Source organism: Rutilus rutilus (genome assembly GCF_951802725.1).
Source record: "Rutilus rutilus genome assembly, chromosome: 21".
Taxonomy (NCBI): domain Eukaryota; kingdom Metazoa; phylum Chordata; class Actinopteri; order Cypriniformes; family Leuciscidae; genus Rutilus; species Rutilus rutilus.
Window position 1 is genome coordinate 23,538,142 of NC_140226.1, and position 16,952 is coordinate 23,555,093.

The 16,952-nt window shown below is 39.9% G+C and overlaps 1 protein-coding gene across 5 annotated transcripts in view; it reads right to left on the reverse strand.

Moving 5' to 3' along the window:
* esrrga (estrogen-related receptor gamma a) overlaps window positions 1-16,952 on the reverse strand; it is a 170,419-nt gene that overhangs the window by 45,825 nt on the left and 107,642 nt on the right. For 3 of the 5 annotated variants that reach the window (XM_084394316.1, XM_084394318.1, XM_084394317.1), the window contains exons 2-4: window positions 15,093-15,221; window positions 5,253-5,668; window positions 2,401-2,517 (exon numbers count right to left, since the gene is read on the reverse strand). In XM_084394316.1, the coding sequence (XP_084250442.1) occupies window positions 2,401-2,517; window positions 5,253-5,668; window positions 15,093-15,221 (662 nt within the window). The remainder of the gene's footprint in view (window positions 1-2,400; window positions 2,518-5,252; window positions 5,669-15,092; window positions 15,222-16,952) is intronic. The other 2 variants (XM_084394319.1, XM_084394320.1) reach the window with 1 other exon arrangement.

The following is a 16,952-nucleotide window of genomic DNA, read 5'->3' on the forward strand; positions in this document are numbered from 1 at the left end:
ATATCGTTCAAAAGTGTTGTAAAACGTACAAACAAAATGTTAGCATAACATTTTATTTGCAGAAAACCATGAGGAACGTCAGTCATACTTAAAGGTAATTTAAATATTTCATATGAAAAGCCATGAGGCAGAATTGTGTTTGCATGTCTAAAACAACCCTGAACAATGTGCTAGTGTAATGTTACAAAAGTAGCTAGTCAAGTGTTGCAAAACCGACAAACAAAATATAGTTAGCATAGCATTTTACACACAGAGAACTGTAAGTGACCTCAGGCATACAACAAAACCATTTTCAAATATTTCATTTCAGTGAGGTTAAATTGTGTTTGTATGTATTGTTCAAAAGCAGCTAGAATAGATTCAACAATCTTAATATTCAAAACCTATAAAAAATGTTTTATATATCCACAGTGTCAAACTGTTTGTATGTGCTGATTGCTTAAAAAGCTGGTAAAAAAAACGTAAAAAACCCCAAAGAAAACAAGCTAGTGCAACGTTTAAAAGTAGCTAATAAAGTATTGTAAACCTGACACAAAACCAACGTAAGCATTTTATTCAAGATTTTATAAGAATAGTCATAAGGTTGAATTGTATTTGTATGCGTGTCTAACAAAGCTGTGAAAATAATCGATAATAGGTGCTAGCGTAAGTCAGTTTTATGACAGTAGCTACTTTTGAACAACAAAATAAAAACAAGTCATTTAAATAGCCTATTTACATGAATAGCCAGAGGTTAAATAGTGCTGGTACAATATGTGTTTGTTGTGCATAAAACAAGTTAGCACAACATTCAGCAAATAAAATGATGTAAATCTGACTAAAAGCACAGCATTTTACACACATATTTTATACGAATAATCAGAAGGTTGAATTGTGTTTGTACTGTATGTGTGTCTAAAAGCTGTGAAAACAACAAACCCGAAATAGGTGCTAGCGTAACGTTCAAAAGTAGCTACTGTCATAAAGCTGACTAACAAAATAAAAAATGTGAGGGACCAAACAAAAGCAATTCACATATTTTATATGAATATCTATTGTTGAATTGAATTGTCTGTATGTGTTTTTTCCCCCATTCTTTGTGTGTAAAGTAAACATGTTTTGGAAAAATAAGAAAATTGATGCATCAATTTTTCAAATGACCCTTATTCATATGTAGAGGGGGACCTCTGTATTAAATTCAAGCACTTTACAACAAATGGTTGTGCCATTGGGTGCCATTTTGATATATGTGTATATGGGTGGCTAGCAGCAAGAACAAAAGGCTGCTATTTGTCTGGGTGCTCATGGGAGAAGATGCCATATCAAACATGCAACTACATCCCTCAGACCTTTCTGAAAACAGGCCTCTACTTATCAATTACCTACCTGTCAGCGACACCGGCCGTGTAGGCAAATGTCCCTGCACAGGGCAACAATAGCGTTGAATGAGATTGCCATTTGCGTGTGTGTGTGTGCGTGTGTATGTGTGAGAAAAAGACGGATAATATAAAAAAGAAACATTTCACACGGACAAAAACATGCATATGCGCACGCTCTCACTCTCACTCTCAACGCAAACAAATGTGAACCTGTGGGGCATTTGTGCCTGCTGTTGCTCCACAGATGTGTTGTTTTGGTATAATGTGAGCTGACCACTCAGGTCCGCAGAAGGTAGGCTGGCCGCAGGGCTTGTGTGTGTGTGTCTGGTCTTGTGTCTTGGTGAATAAGGTGCAGTCTACCTGATCGTGACTTAAAGGGCCAGAGCGTTTGTGTCCACACACACTTGTGTCTCTAAGAGTTCCTATGCTGTGAGTGACAGGAGCATAGCCTACCTCTCATTCTCTCTCACATCTTCCCTCTCCCGCCTATGACGGCGATTCTTTCATAGGCAGACAAAACACATCCTGTCCGCCTGAATGAAAAGCGAGGAAACGAGATGCCGTGCCGCATTTCAGCTGCTGAAGATATCAGAAAGGACTTTTTTTCCAGCGTGAAGGTTAAAGGCTAGTTCAGGCAGCTCCTCTGTAAACTTTTAACATCAAAGGCAGGAAAGCCTGGAGAGCCAGAGCCTTTCCACAGGAGAGCGGCGGTTTCAAAATAACTGCTTGTCCATTTGGCAGACCTTTGAGAAAATGCCTCACAGGCCATCTCTCTAAATAATAACCAGTCTTGTTAGTTAGAACTGGGCCTTGAGGCCGAGACAAAAGATGGTGTTTGGCTGACCGTGAGTGGCCCTCAGGGCAGGAGGCCAACCGGCCCTTCAGTTTCAACCTTGACTTTATTCCAGACCTGTTCTACTTTTCTTCCTCCTCAAAGAAACCAGTACATTTTCTCAGAATAGTAGATAGAGTGAGAAATACAGTCGGACAACGGATAAAATGTTCATTTACTTCCCCTCCCCGACCCTTTTTTATCACTCACCTTCTCGCATCATGCCGACGGTCAGACACTTCATGAAGCGGCAGGCTTGGCAGGACTTCCTTCTGCGTTTGGTGATCTCACATTCATTGGTGGCGGGGCAGCTGTACTCGATGTTTCCTGTGGCGAGGCATGTAGAGGGAAGGAACAGAAAGTGTTTAATGACTGCCAACCAAAACTTCATTTCTGTAGCAATCTAGCAAGAAATATCATGTATTAGATTATCTCATATGTACAATTTTATCATTTGCACAAATAAAAGCTTGGGGTTGGTAAGATTTTTGTTCGTTTTTTTTATTTTATAAATTTCTTCTTAATAGGCCACATTTATTTAATCAAAAATGATGTAAAAGCTTAATTTACAGCAGCCATTACTCCAGTCTTCAATTGCCACATGATCCTTCAAAAATCATTCTAATATGTTGATTTGATGCTCGAGAGGCATTTCTTATTATTTTCAGAGTTGAAAACAGTCGTGTTGCTTAATATTTTTGTGGTAACTGAGATGTATATATATTTTTCAACATTATAAAGAACATTAGAAATACTGTCACAATTAGTATTTACTGTCACTTTTGACTAATTAATGCACCCTTGTTGAATACAATTGCTATACATATCAATTAAAATGTAATTCACACTTTCAAACATTATACTCTCAACCAATAAAATACTGTGAGTGCAAACCCAAGCTCAATTTGTCAGTCCAAAAGAAAAGACTGAAATACAGCAAAAGCATCCCATCATATCTGTATATGTGTGTGCAATGAGTGCAAAATGTCATGCAGGAAAGCGCCACTGGCTCTCCTCAGAGGTCATGTGTCATAGAACTGTGTGAAGCTGGGCAGGCAGGCAGACTTTACTAAACCTAAACAAAGACCTGCAGGTCACAATTTCCCTCTAAGTGAACTTCCAATCACCTAGTGACAACTAACACAGCTCCTCATCCTACCAATCCCCATCATAAACAAAGCACAGAGAGCCATACGTTTCCTATTGCAAGCTTCCTATTGCAATGATGTATGCTTGTTTTTGCAATAGCACACAAATAGAATCTGATGAGTAATCTGGCACACAATAAAAGCATTTAAACAGTTCCTTGGCTGAATTATGAGAATAACTTGCCAGATATAGTAATTTAATTTAACAAATTTAGGGTTTGGAACAGCTTATGGCAGTGCTAAAACTCTCAGCGTAGGGAGAGAATTTGCACTATAGAATAACTATTAGAACGCACACACACACACACACACACAGACACTGAAACAGACTCTCACACACACGCACACATGCAATTAACATAGGGCCCGTCTGGGACCTCCACACTGATGAAATATTTCAGAGTTAATCAGACTTTGTAAACACTGATTTGTATTGACTTCTCTTCTGTGAACTGATGTTTCCTCATTAAAAAGCAGATTAGCAGCACGAGCAGGGGGGGCTAAATGCTCAAGACTGCTAATTCAACAGGAAACAGTATTTAAAGTATGCATGTCCATTAAACTGAGCTCCAATATTCATTAGTCAGGTAATCTCCAGAATCCATTAGGGTCTTCGGATTGGGAGGAATCTGTGCAGGTGGAATGTGTGTGGAGTTGAAAGGTGATTCGCGTGAGGGATGAGGCTGGTTGAGTGGTCTTAACCAGCAGGGAATGTTTAAGGGGGGAAAAATCCTTGCCAATCTAATATAGGTGCTTTCCTCCCAGTAGTTGAATGCCAATGGCTTGAGTGCTGTGTCCAGGTTATCAACACAGTGGAAAGGAGGCTGTATGTGTGTGTGCGTGTGTGTTCGCTGACAGAATAGAGTGATGTGATTTGAGTTAGGTGGCAGTCGATTAGTGCAATGTCCATTGTCTATCAGTCAAGTGCCCGACTAGAGGTTTCAAACAAGATATAAAATGTCCCAGGCGCTTTCTTCCTCTGCCTGTCTTCATACTAAACGCTACACTTCCATCATTCATCAGTTGCAGTCAAATGCCAATGGAGCTCATTTCCAAAGAATGGCGACAACATGACCTTGAGCTGACCTTCCGCAACGGCAATGAAGTAAACGGGTTTGGGAATGTTTTTGGCTTTCTGAGGTTGCACTCTTGGTATCCCCCTCCAGTATTTTGCCCCTGCCTGGCTACGAGTGGCTCAATTGGGAGGTGATAGATGCAGGTTGTCAGGTGGCATTGGAGAAGTGCCACCGGAATGCCAGCTGCCAGTGATTTGAGTGGCCGTGGCGCCCGTGCTGCCGCCTGTCCCAGCGCCCTCCCCCAAACCGCTGTCCTGACGTCCCTGCATCCCTGAACTCCACAACCCTGTTCCTTCCCTCAAAAACCTGCCAGTCTAGAACTCAATAAATGTCCAGCTGGATGGGATGTTTTTGAAAATCACCAAGAGTTTTATTGGTTAATGGGATGAAACATACCGATATGTCAAATTCCCACCTTTCGGGGGTTTGGATTGTGTTCAGGCCGAGCAAATATTTGACCCATTTATTCAGCACCTACTTTGTTCCTCAAAGCTTTACTGTCACTTCTATACACTAGCAGATGAATTACTTCCCGGTAAATTAAATTACTGCTAATCTCCGCTTTGAAATAACTGATCAAGCTTGTTAATCTGAAGCAGGACATGTTTATTTCTTTGTAGCACATACTATTGACTAATAAGCCAGAGCATTACCCCCTTTGGCTTTACATGTATACTGGACGGAAAGCTGCTTAGGTGGTGTAAAGCCAGAGGACGTTGGATGTATGGAATTGATTTGTGCTGATTCTAGGTATTGCACTTTGACTAAGTCCCTCTGACACCCTGGTCTGCCACCTGAACCTAGCTGAAGTTCTAGCTGAGGGAGGGTAAAAGCCAACCTTGAATGGTCCTCTTGAAAAAGGCCTTGCAGGCCTCGCAGGAGGCGACGCCATAGTGGTAGCCGGAGGCGATGTCCCCGCACACCAGACACAGGCGCTTGGGCATGGAGTTCAGCATGTACTCGCATTTAATCTGCGAGTCCTCTGTGATGGTGCTGGAGCAGTCCTCGTAACGCTTGGCTCCGGCTCCGCTGGGACCCAGAGCACCAGTTGGGCCGTAAAGAGTGGGTGAGTCCAAACCGTTCTGATGGCCGTTCATGGTGGAGCTGTAACTACCGCTGGCGTCTGAGGAGCCGCCGGGGCTGTGGTGATTTACGCTGTCCGTCAGTGATGCGGGGCTGGAAGGTTCCGTCTTTATGTAGGAGGGGCAACTCGACTCAATGTGGCGGTCCTTGCTGGACATTCTGCAGAGCAGCCTACAAGGATAAAACATAAAACAAATATTGAAGCGTTAGTGTACATGACCAACAGTAAATGAGTATGGAAACTAAGAAAATTATTGCCTGAGAACTTTTCATTGATGTCCGTGCTGAAAAGACCAACATATGGTGCCTTAGATGCTAGCAATATAGTAAATTCATGTTAGTCTAAAATGGTCTTTTTAGCAGGGGCAACTTAAAAATGTGTCGCCAACACAAAGCAATTGAGAAAAACAAAAGAAAAGAAACATTCAACCCAGCCCCCCAGCCCTTAAGAGCAACTCTCCATTCTGCACATGGGTCCACCTTAGCCTGAGAGAACAGAGGATTCAGCAGCTAAAAAAAGCCCCTGATTGAGAATTCAGAATTCTAGTTTTTTAGCATGTTAATGACTTCTCTGAGAGGAAACATAAGAGGCGAGGCATATGAGAGCCAGTGTGCCACGGTCCCCTGGGTCTCACTAAAGTGTCTGAGTGGTTGTATATCTACACGGCTGTAAAGAGGAGAGCTAACATCGCTACTCTAGCATAGTGTGCAGCCAATTGAGTTCTAAAGAAATGTGGCACAACCAACTCAGTCATGTCCTAATAGTTTTAGATCCTGTCGTTTTACATAAATATACACACTCTGCAATAAATAATTTCAGACATTTGTTTGCCTTGTCAAATCATAATGATATATTTATAATGATCTATATGCACACTACAATAAAGGATTTTGGACAGAATTACTTATTACAATTAATTACAATATAAAAATACAATTATAATAAATATTACATTTATTCATTTACACATATATATATATATATATATATATATATATATATATAAAAAAGAAAGTTGAACTTAAATCAATGCTGACCGTTCAGATTCATTTTCATTTGACAGGAAATTATGTATTGTCGAGTTACAGAGTATAAGTCAAAGCCTGTCATTTCTCCAGCACCAAAATCTTCCATCTCCACAAAAAAAGTGCTAAAGGCCTTTTCTTGTGATTGTGGATCAAGAGGTGGGATCCGGTGATCAAATGCACCATGACAGATGAGCGTCTGCAGGGCGGAAGAGAGAGGGACAGTACGGATAGCTCAGCGCCATCACTCACTTTCCAGTCAATATCAACTTGTTCTACATGACTCTAATCAGTGCGGAGGTGCAAAGCAGTTCCATCATCCTCGCCCGTGGCCAGTCACCATACACACTCGCACACACACGCTCATACGCATCGACGGACAGAAAACAAAAAAAATCAGCTGGACAGACACAAACATCCAGTATCAATCCAGTAACACAAACAGACACCCACACAGTCAAAAGCAGAGACTCTTCAAAGCCAAACAAAAGAGCAGGCCAACCACCCCACCCACCCACCCCACATCGCTCGATACCACCAACCCATTTAGTTGAACCACCCCTCCACCCACAGAGCCCTGGGAGAGAGGCCTATTAATGAGCGCTGTAATTAATAGATATCTCTGCTCTGTCTTACAGGAGGCTTCAAGGCCTGCAAGAGTGGATTAACCGTTTCCCCTGTCAACAATCCAGAAGACCTGAGCTGGGTCCTGCAGGGCGTATGGGGGTGGAGGGCGGCACTTCAACACAGCCGCATCAATTAGCAGCACTTCAATATCTACGTTTAGCAAAATGTGATCGTTCAGGGACTGTTTGTTTCTCGAAAATCCTCAAAGGTTTTGGGGGTTGTGATTTCATAAAGTCTGAGTGTGAGGTCACACTTAAACGCGCTCTCTTTTTTCCTTTAAATGCATTAGCGGTATGAGGTGTGTAAAAAGAGAGATGATGGCGGAGGAACAAAGACTTTATATAGAGACAGAAAGAAAATCACGGAGGATTTATACAGACAACACATCAGGACCATTTTAACATGGTGATGGAGGGGGACAAATAAAATAGGCAGTCTGGAAGACCACACAAAGGTCTTTTTAATTAAGGAAGCCCGCTTCCAAATGAGGGCTCTAAAATCCGGTCAGCTTGTAAAAGATGACTTCTTCTGAGGCCCATAAAGCAAGAGAGCAAAAGAGAGAGAGAGAGAGAGAGAGGGAAAATCTTTAAAGAAACCAGACCACCTTATTATTCAAATACATTTTACAGAGTCAGACTAAACAAATCAACAACACAAAAATAAAAATAAAAACATTTTGGATTATAGACTGTGAGAAATGCAACAAGTTAAATATATTTTTGTATAATGAACAAATTTTGAAACTGGCATGGTAAAGACCTAGATGGCTAACACACGAGGGTTTGTCAAAAACTGCCTGAATGATTAATAGTATAGAAAATTAAATTAAAAATAACCAAAAATCAAAAATATATATATATGCCAAGTACAAATCTAAACCGGCCCAGTTAAATATTTTAGTAGCCTACTATAACCTTTTTTTTTTTTTTTTTTTTTTACTTCCTTTATATATAGGCCTATATATATATATATATATATATATATATATATATATTCAGTAATTCAATTTATATAAAATTTGTTTATACATAGGACTAAAATATTTAACCGTGTAATCAAAACAAAACAAAACAATGGTGAACTTTCAGCTATTAATGCATTCTGGTGTAAAAGGCCAAAATTTGCTGAGTCAAGGCACCTGTTTCTGTGTATTGCATTGAGAGGCAATCGATTATGAAAAAGCTCCTATTACATTTCCACTGATGCATCACTGACACACATGCACACAGAGACAGGTGTCCTGGGGTGTGCGGAGGACCACAAAGGTATTCTAGAACATTCCAGTAATGTCAAGGATGCATGTTGTGTATATATACACACAGCGTAAAGCCGGTTAAAAATCAGTGAAAACAAGCACCAGTGACTGTTTACACTCACAACACATTCTCTCATTCTATTTTGGGTGACGGAGACAAACTGGTTTTTGTGGGGCGGCTGAGAAACCCGCCTCCTGTCCTGAGTGACACAGTGAGTGTGAAGTCAAAACGGCGGGTAACAAAAGAGGAAGAGGCCAGCATTGTAAGAGCCCCTCGTGCTTTACAGTGACTCTCAACAGGAGACACCCTGCTCTATAACTTTGACTGAAAGTTATTAGCGTTCTCTTTCTCTCGCTCTCTTTCTCCTGCTCTTTGAAATTCTATGACTCTATTAATCCAAACCTGCAATATTCACAACTCTCTATAAATTCAATTGTCAGATGGTAGATTTTTATTCTAGGCCGCACTTGAATCCAAAATTAGAGGCAGTAAAATTCACATTAGCTCTAAGAGAAATGGAATTCTAAAGCCTATATTTTAGAAGAAAAGAAAGCCCTTTCCGACAGAGAAGAGACTATTTGAGAGGTAATGATTTTATCTGTTTTCACCACTGCCTGGCGCCGAGCTTCAATCCCACAGTGTGCCATTAACAAAAGGAGTTCTTATGCTGAAAAGCAGTGGAATTTAGTTTAAGCTTATGAATGGAAATAATAATCGTCAAGTGGAAGGGTAGAAAAAAGGCAGGCAATAGTCAGCCGAGAGACAAGATAAAAAAAAATCTAAATACAGCACGAGACATAATCGGTTGTTCTTTATTGTTAGGGACATTATTGTGATTTGACATTATAAATAGTGCTCGAGTTCGTAAATTTCTTGTAAATTATACCACCTCATTGTGTTAAGGTTCTAGTTTAAGTCTGTGATTGGGGCAAAATAAAACTAAACGCCTTTTAAAACAAGCAAAAATAAATAAATTTAGGTTTTCTACTGAATAGTGTTGCTGTGAATTCTGCTGATTTAAATAAGTTGACATGGTAAAGTGCTAGCTGGCTAAATTGCAAGAATGCTTTACAGCCTTTGAAGCATCAGTAAGGCTGGGTCTGCAATCATGATCAATAATTATTACGTTTCGGTAATGAGAAAAACTTGACAGAAAAGTCACCTCCTGTCATTTCCAAGAGAGTAACACAAAACATCTCAGATGTGCAGTTACTGTACAACGGACAGAAGTGTATTCCTGATCTTATCCAGACATCAAATATTTAAGCCGTCTATTTGTTGAAAGTTAAAATTCAAAGTGGATCTGTGACCAAAGACATTATTGTTTTCCTTTTGTTTTCCTCTAGCTGTCGACTCTCTGTTGTTTTATGTGCTGAGGCGAGGTGTCACAAATCAGCAGGAAAACAATTTTGGAAAACACAGCCACTTGGCAATGACAAGGTGTCATTAGCCTGTTTGATCCAGTGCTCTGACAACTATAGAGGCAAACATATAATCATTGCATTAAGGTGCAGCCACTGAGAGTTTCCCTCTCGCTCTCTCTCTCTTTGCCGGAAGCAGTAAGTCTGTGTGATCATGGATAGCTGGAGGCGGCACAGTCTGCTAAATGCTGGAAAAGAACTGCCCATGAGAGCTACTGAATGTTTAGAGCCGAAGATGTGTGGGAAATTGTTTTAGAAACATAAATATCTTTATATTAACAGTGGGGACTACATTGAAAATATGTATATATTTTTCCTTCATTTAAATCTAAACGCTTTAGGATTTAAAAAAAAAAAAAAAAGACAAATTGAATTAGAAATATTCAGTGATAAAGTAAAAATAAATAAGGGGGGGGGGGGGGGGGGGGTTGACTCATTTTTAATAGTGATCTGCTTTTTGGACCCCAATGTACAGTATTTCACTCCTATTAATAACTGCATTTAATTATAAAAAAAAAAAGAAACCTAAACATTTGTTTCACTTTTAGAGTAAGTTAAAAGCACATTTGCTCTAGAGAAAGCTGTAGGATATTCAATTAAACATTAAAAAAACAGGAACTGATCTGCCTCTTTACAGAAGGGATACTGATTTCTCTTGTTCCCGAATAAGAAATACAGACGTGCCAAACAGGTTGCCTTTTCCGGCTGTATGGGCAGATCAATTGTTATAACATTACTGGGTTGGAAAGTAGTAATTCACTTCATTGTCGATGGACGCCTGCAAAATAACACCTCTGATTACATGCAATCAATGTGATAATGACAAAAACACATTTGTACAATGGAGCGAGCTGCCGTAAAAATGCCAGCGGCGGGCCAGTGGAGATGAGGAGCTAATGCTCTGCTGTGTAATAAATACTAGAGGATCAACAGCCTGATACAATAGAGAAAATGTAGAGAGATAAGAACATATATTTACATTTAGCAAATTCTTTATGCAAATGTGAATGTATGGGGGGAGGGGGGTAGACAAATTAAAATCTTTCAATAATGTATTGGTTTTCTGTTTTATCCATTTTCAATTTCATTTAAATACAAAAAATAAGAATGTGCCGTTCTCTCTCACTGACAACAGTGCAGGGTTAAGATGTCCAAACCCGATAAGAGTCGTGTGTGTGTGTGTGTGTGTGTGTGTGTGTGTGTGTGTGTGTGTGTGTGTGTGTGTTTGACAGTCCCTGGAACACTCGTAGATGAAAATCTTGATGATTTAGGTCATTTTCCTGTGCGGGCAGATAAGTGTTCTGCTTTATCAGGTAAGGTGTCCCTCTCAACAGCACAAACAACACACATATACACTCACATGCATATCTTGTTCTGTATGCATTTTGTTTTATAACTATTTGTAAGAATTTCAGCAAAAACTGCCAGTCTAGCTGAATCACTGTCAATGTACGAGGTCAAACTAGAGTTTGAAACACACAAAACAGGATTTGTGAAGTTTGATGTGACCATTATTTCATTATCTGAAGTTATTGCAGGTAGGAGCCAGCGATTGCTTCTTCGGCAGTGACAGGCCCTAAAGAACAGGGCAGAGTAAATAAGCTTTGGCATTTTTCAATAAGCAATACGCTTAAAATCACTGCTTTACCGCTGTTGGAGCGCAGCACCCATCTATTCAACCCCAACAGGACATGAGAGCAGATAAGCGAGGATGAGCCGCAGTCTCAAAGAAATGAAATTGCACGTAAATATAATAAAAAATAACGGGACAAAAAAAAAAAAAAAAGGAGATTAAAAACACATTCTATTAAACAGATGGTTAAAGAGGATTTTATTCCAGGAAATATGACAAGCGTGTAAAAGAGGTGCTGAGAGTGGGGGAAAAAGAGGGAGGGAGAGAGAGAAATGGTGGTTGTTTTTTGGTGAGTGAACCGGTGAAAGCCATGTCTTTAACCAGATCAGATTCTTGAAATTGGCTGTCAAGGCAGGATTGTCCTGAGTTATAGCTGTCTATCACCCCCGCTCACATGGAGACGCGCCGAGCTGCTGTCGCCTTCCCCTGCCGCAAAGCATCTTAAATTTTCAACACCACCATCTGTTACAAAATCTAATTCACATTCGGCCCATAATCGGGTTTACCTCTGTAATACCCGTTCTGCCTCTCTCTCTCTCTCTCTCTCTCTCTGCACGGAGCCGGTCCCCAACCCTGAACGAAACACCCTCCATGTCTACAGGCACTTTCATTAGGGTGAAAGAAGAGGCGCAAATAGTCAAGTCATTTTTCAGCATCTTTAATGCATTGATGATCAAGATTGTAACATCAGTCTACCTTCACTGACAGAACTACCACAGCTATACTATTGCTTAGTATCCCTTATTAACATAGTTGTCAGAGACAATAATAATGTATTTATAATTTACTATGTATGTGTTAATATAAATAATAATAAATAAATTATAATTGTCTCTGACAATATATATTATACACATGTGTGTTTGTGTGTGTATTGTAATTATTATAAATTTTTATTATTTTCATATAAATAATAATAATTGCAATAGATCAACAGAATATAACTATACATATTATAATCAATAAGAATAAACATTTAAAATATAAAACCAGTAATGATAATAGCACTACATTTTCATTAAGTACTGCTAATGTGAAAATTGAAATATAAAAAATTATTACAAGAATATCATAACTATACTTATATTTTTTTATTATTTTAAGGTATCAATAGTATTCACAATAATATCAATATTGTTTTGTCATTATTCAAATTTGAAATAAATTAACAAAAAAAACGTAACTGAAAAATGGCATACAAACACCACATCTATCACTAAGACACAACATTTCAATAAAACATCCAGCTATTTCCAAAAAGTGGTCCCTGACCATCACATTCGGCCCCAAGACTCCTGAAAGATTTGAAGTTTCAACACTACAATCTAAAACACCTAAGTCTAATAATCCTCCCAGTTATAAACCCAAAAGCCCTTCATTTCCCATCTGTGTTTAGAGCAATCTAGTTTATTACGCAACCCGCTAAATTTACAGTAACAAGCCGCTCCCTTGACAAATTAATCATTTTCCGAGTATTTGATCATATAAATAAAACAGTGCCTCTGGAGGCCAAGGAGCTAAATCAGTTGATTCCGTTTATCTGGGAAATGGCTTGCATCTGGGTAACAGCTCGCCAGCAGATGGAGAGGTTTTTCCCCTGACCCCAGGACCAGGCTTCTGTCTCTCTCACTCCGCTCTGAGATGAGAGTTATCAGCGGAAGGTGTGTGCATGTGTGTGAGGAAGTGTTGAAGGTGGGTGTTCGCCTATTTCAGTAAAGGGATTTATTTTTCTGAGCAGACTTCCACAAGCGTTCAAAGTTCTCCTGGTTCCCAGCAAACCTGCGCCCTTTTGTTTTAATGTATTTCCCATGAATCTTTATGAATCTTATGCTGGCATAACTGATTGAACTGTAAACAATGTGTGTTTGTGTATCATATGTCTATGCATGTGTGCATGCGTGACAGTGCCGGTTTGATGACCATCGCTGCATGACTACATGAATGTGCGCTTACAGGAGTGCATGTGTGCGAATCTATGCGTGACTGACCTCAAATCTTCTGATACAGCTGCTAGTAAAACATCCTGCCCTGTTTGGTATGTGTGTGAATGTGTTTGACATGTCTGTGCCTGGCATTGGAGGAAAATCATCCGCAAAATTGAATTTTCTAAATGCAACGCAGTTGGCATTGCACTCCTCCCGGAATTAACACCACTGATGCACATCTAAGCACCTTAAAATGAATACACACAAGATTTCAAACTGTGCTGTGACCAATGTGGATGTTCAGGGTAAGAGCCATGTCCTCCATCTCCCAACATGCTTTGCTTCGGGCCCATGGCGTGACACGGTAGTGCCTGGCAGGCCTGTCTATAGAGAACCACAAGCTTAGACTACGCCAGTAACGTGATCCTGATTGGCTTAGAGCGGAAAAGACTTCTTGCATGCGAATGGAGCCTAATTGGTTTGACCCAGACTAACCTGTTCCAAATCCAATCCTTGTAATACATTTGAGGGTCCCTGTCAAAGCACAGTCACCTTCTTTTAAAAGGTTTGTTAAAAAAAATCCTGCCTTAGGACACAAACCTAACAATACCCCAAAAACATCAGTGGATGACGAGAAAGAGGAAGTTGAGTGTTTAAAGTGACATACAGCCATTTCTACATTGCAATTCAATGCTTTGCACACTGTGACTAAAGATATTGTTTCTTTGAAGCACCTTTTTTTTTTTTTTTTGTAAATTAAAATGATGGAATAAATACAAATGTTACTGAAAATGAACTTATATTTCAAAGAAAATAAAATGTACCTTTTGAAAATAAATCAAAGAAGTGAAGGCACTTTTCTTTCTGACCCTTCCGTAACCTCTAAAGTAATAACCATAAATGACCTGAAATTACAACAGTCAAACAAAGACATTTTACAGAAGATGGCCTGAGAGAGAAAGAGAGAGAGAGAGAGAGAGAGATAGAAGGGCCTGGTGAGGACTCTTAACTGGTCACATCTGGCTGTATTTTATACGCAAATCAGCCCCCACTAAATCTAGATAAAACTCACTGACTCGTGATCGGAGCAATGATCTTCATACATCTAAATTTATATGCTAATCGGAATCCTTGAAGCATTTAACACATTCCTCTGCATCTGGAGGGGACGACAACCGGCAACCTCTCCAACCTATACCCATAAACTCAACATAAACTTTCCCAATCCATCTAAACCCACAACCATATTCAATCTGAGCATATCTATCTATCTATCTATCTATCTATCTATCTATCTATCTATCTATCTATCTATCTATCTATCTATCTATCAACACCAAAGCTCAAGGCAGAAACATATGTACAAATGTCCCTCCATCAACACACACACATTGAAAAATGACACAAATGAATATGACCTGATTACTTTGTATCAGTGTTTGGCATAGTTACAGGCCCAGGGAACAGCCTAGGACAAGGTGTTTAGAGCACAATGGGTACGTCATGCAACAGTTACATCCTGCGACTTGACAACAACACGCACAGACACTAGACGAACTAGACTAAGACACTGACTTGAATGAAGCAAGCATGGATAAATAATAGCTGAGCAGGCAAAACACACACAAACACACAAAAAGAAATAAAACAATAATCACCATAACTGATTTTGGCTTTTGATGACACTATTATTGGTCCTTTCCTTACCTTTGGTTATATAGAGCATGTGCATCACGCATGTGACTGGCCTCGATGTCGTATTGCTGTTGTGTTCTCCAAGCGCCGCATTTGGCGTACTTATCTTCGCTATTAACTTGGGCCTTTGATAAATTCATTCTACAACAAAAGGGAGAGCAAGAAAAGGAATAAAAACGAGGGTCAGAGAGATGGACTGAGGAATTCTGATAAAGAACCATTGAGCCATTAACTGCTGACAGACAGTGACGCAGCTCGGCACACTGTGAGACAAAATATTCCTTATTTTCCTGACCGGCATTCTTCAATGGATCCGCTGTAACTGTGCGTCCCCGCTGAGGATCGGAAGAGGGTAAACCTGGGCTCTTTTGTTAATGCCAGAACCTAATTGAAACCTGCCTTGACGTTTTTAATGCACAGACTCATCAATCTACTGGCCTCCGATTTAACAAGTTTGGGGTGTCGGCAGATAAAAGAAGGAATCGGGGAGATCAGCGCACGCCCGTGGCCCCTGTACACATCAGGGCGAGAGAGCCTGTAGCTTTATGGGACCCGCCGAATCAGAGCGTTCAGAACGGGTTGAGAAATGGCCATATAAAAAACAAATGTACAGGGAAAGGTTTGACGTCACACCTGTACGAGTTCATTTGCTACACATAGGCCATTTAGCATTTAAGTAGTGATTCAAGGGCAAAGATTGACGTCTTTACTAATCAAAATCTTGGTTTTAACAAAGTCGCAGCTGCAGGTAATCACATAAATACATAGAAAACACTCCAAGACGCCTCACAAGAAAACAAAAGACACAGATGTTTTAGGAGTGTCTGTTGCAGACTTACTGTATGTAAATAACCCCTCGCCTTTGTGTTAGTACAGCGAAATCTTTAAACAAACTTATGGAAATTAATTGAGGCAACAAAAGTACCTTAGAAAAACACCTGTTCAAATTAACACACACTTCAAGTTCTCAGCTAAAACAACTGCCTTTCCATCAAAGATGAAAATTTCTGAAACACAAATTTTGGAAGATTCTGAAGATTTTGTACGATAAAAGTAAAGGAAGTGAAGTTGTACGAGCCACAGGCAGTGCGGTTGAGTGTATGAGTCTGCCACACTCTCTAATTAACAGAGGAGGCCCCTAATTCTCCTTCTCCGTTCCAACTCAGCAAACACGTTCAATGTCATTAGAGCTGCACAACCCCCAACTGTCCCCACACTCGGACTGATGAAACTAATCACTCAACTAATGCTGTGCTTCAGCGGCTGTCTGAGAGAATGCAGCCATGAAGATCTGTCGGTCTTCCTGCCATTCTCTTTCTTAGGCTCTCGTCTTCCTTTCTGTCGATCTGTCTGCGATGAAGTTTAGGCATTTCTTGCTTTTTATTTTTCTTCAAAAAATCTTGCACTTTCATCTTAAAGTATAAAGTTTAATTGTATCCTTTTTTTTTTGCATTGTAGTTTTAGTATTTATTGGAATTAGAAGCCTAATCAATTTCTCAGTAACTAAATCCCATTTAGAGAACATGAAAACCACAAAAAATGCACAAGCTTCAGGCGTCGTTTCATTATTTCAGAAAATAGTATGTTGTGAATAAACAACAGTGATTGTCAAATCATTTTGTCGCAATCATTGCTAATTTGAGAGTTAATTCTGGAGAGCTTCACTTTAGAGTGTGTGTTTACCTCATAAACAGTGGGCAGAACAGCGTGTGCTGTGTGTGTGTGTGTGTGTGTGTGAGTGAGGCTGAAGAGCCAGTCAGAGCTTAGTGGAAAAAAAGCAACGCACACACACACACACACACACGTAATGTGTTGGCTTTAGTTCTGGGCGAGTGAGCGGCGGAATCGATAAGCCCCACATCACACACGCCA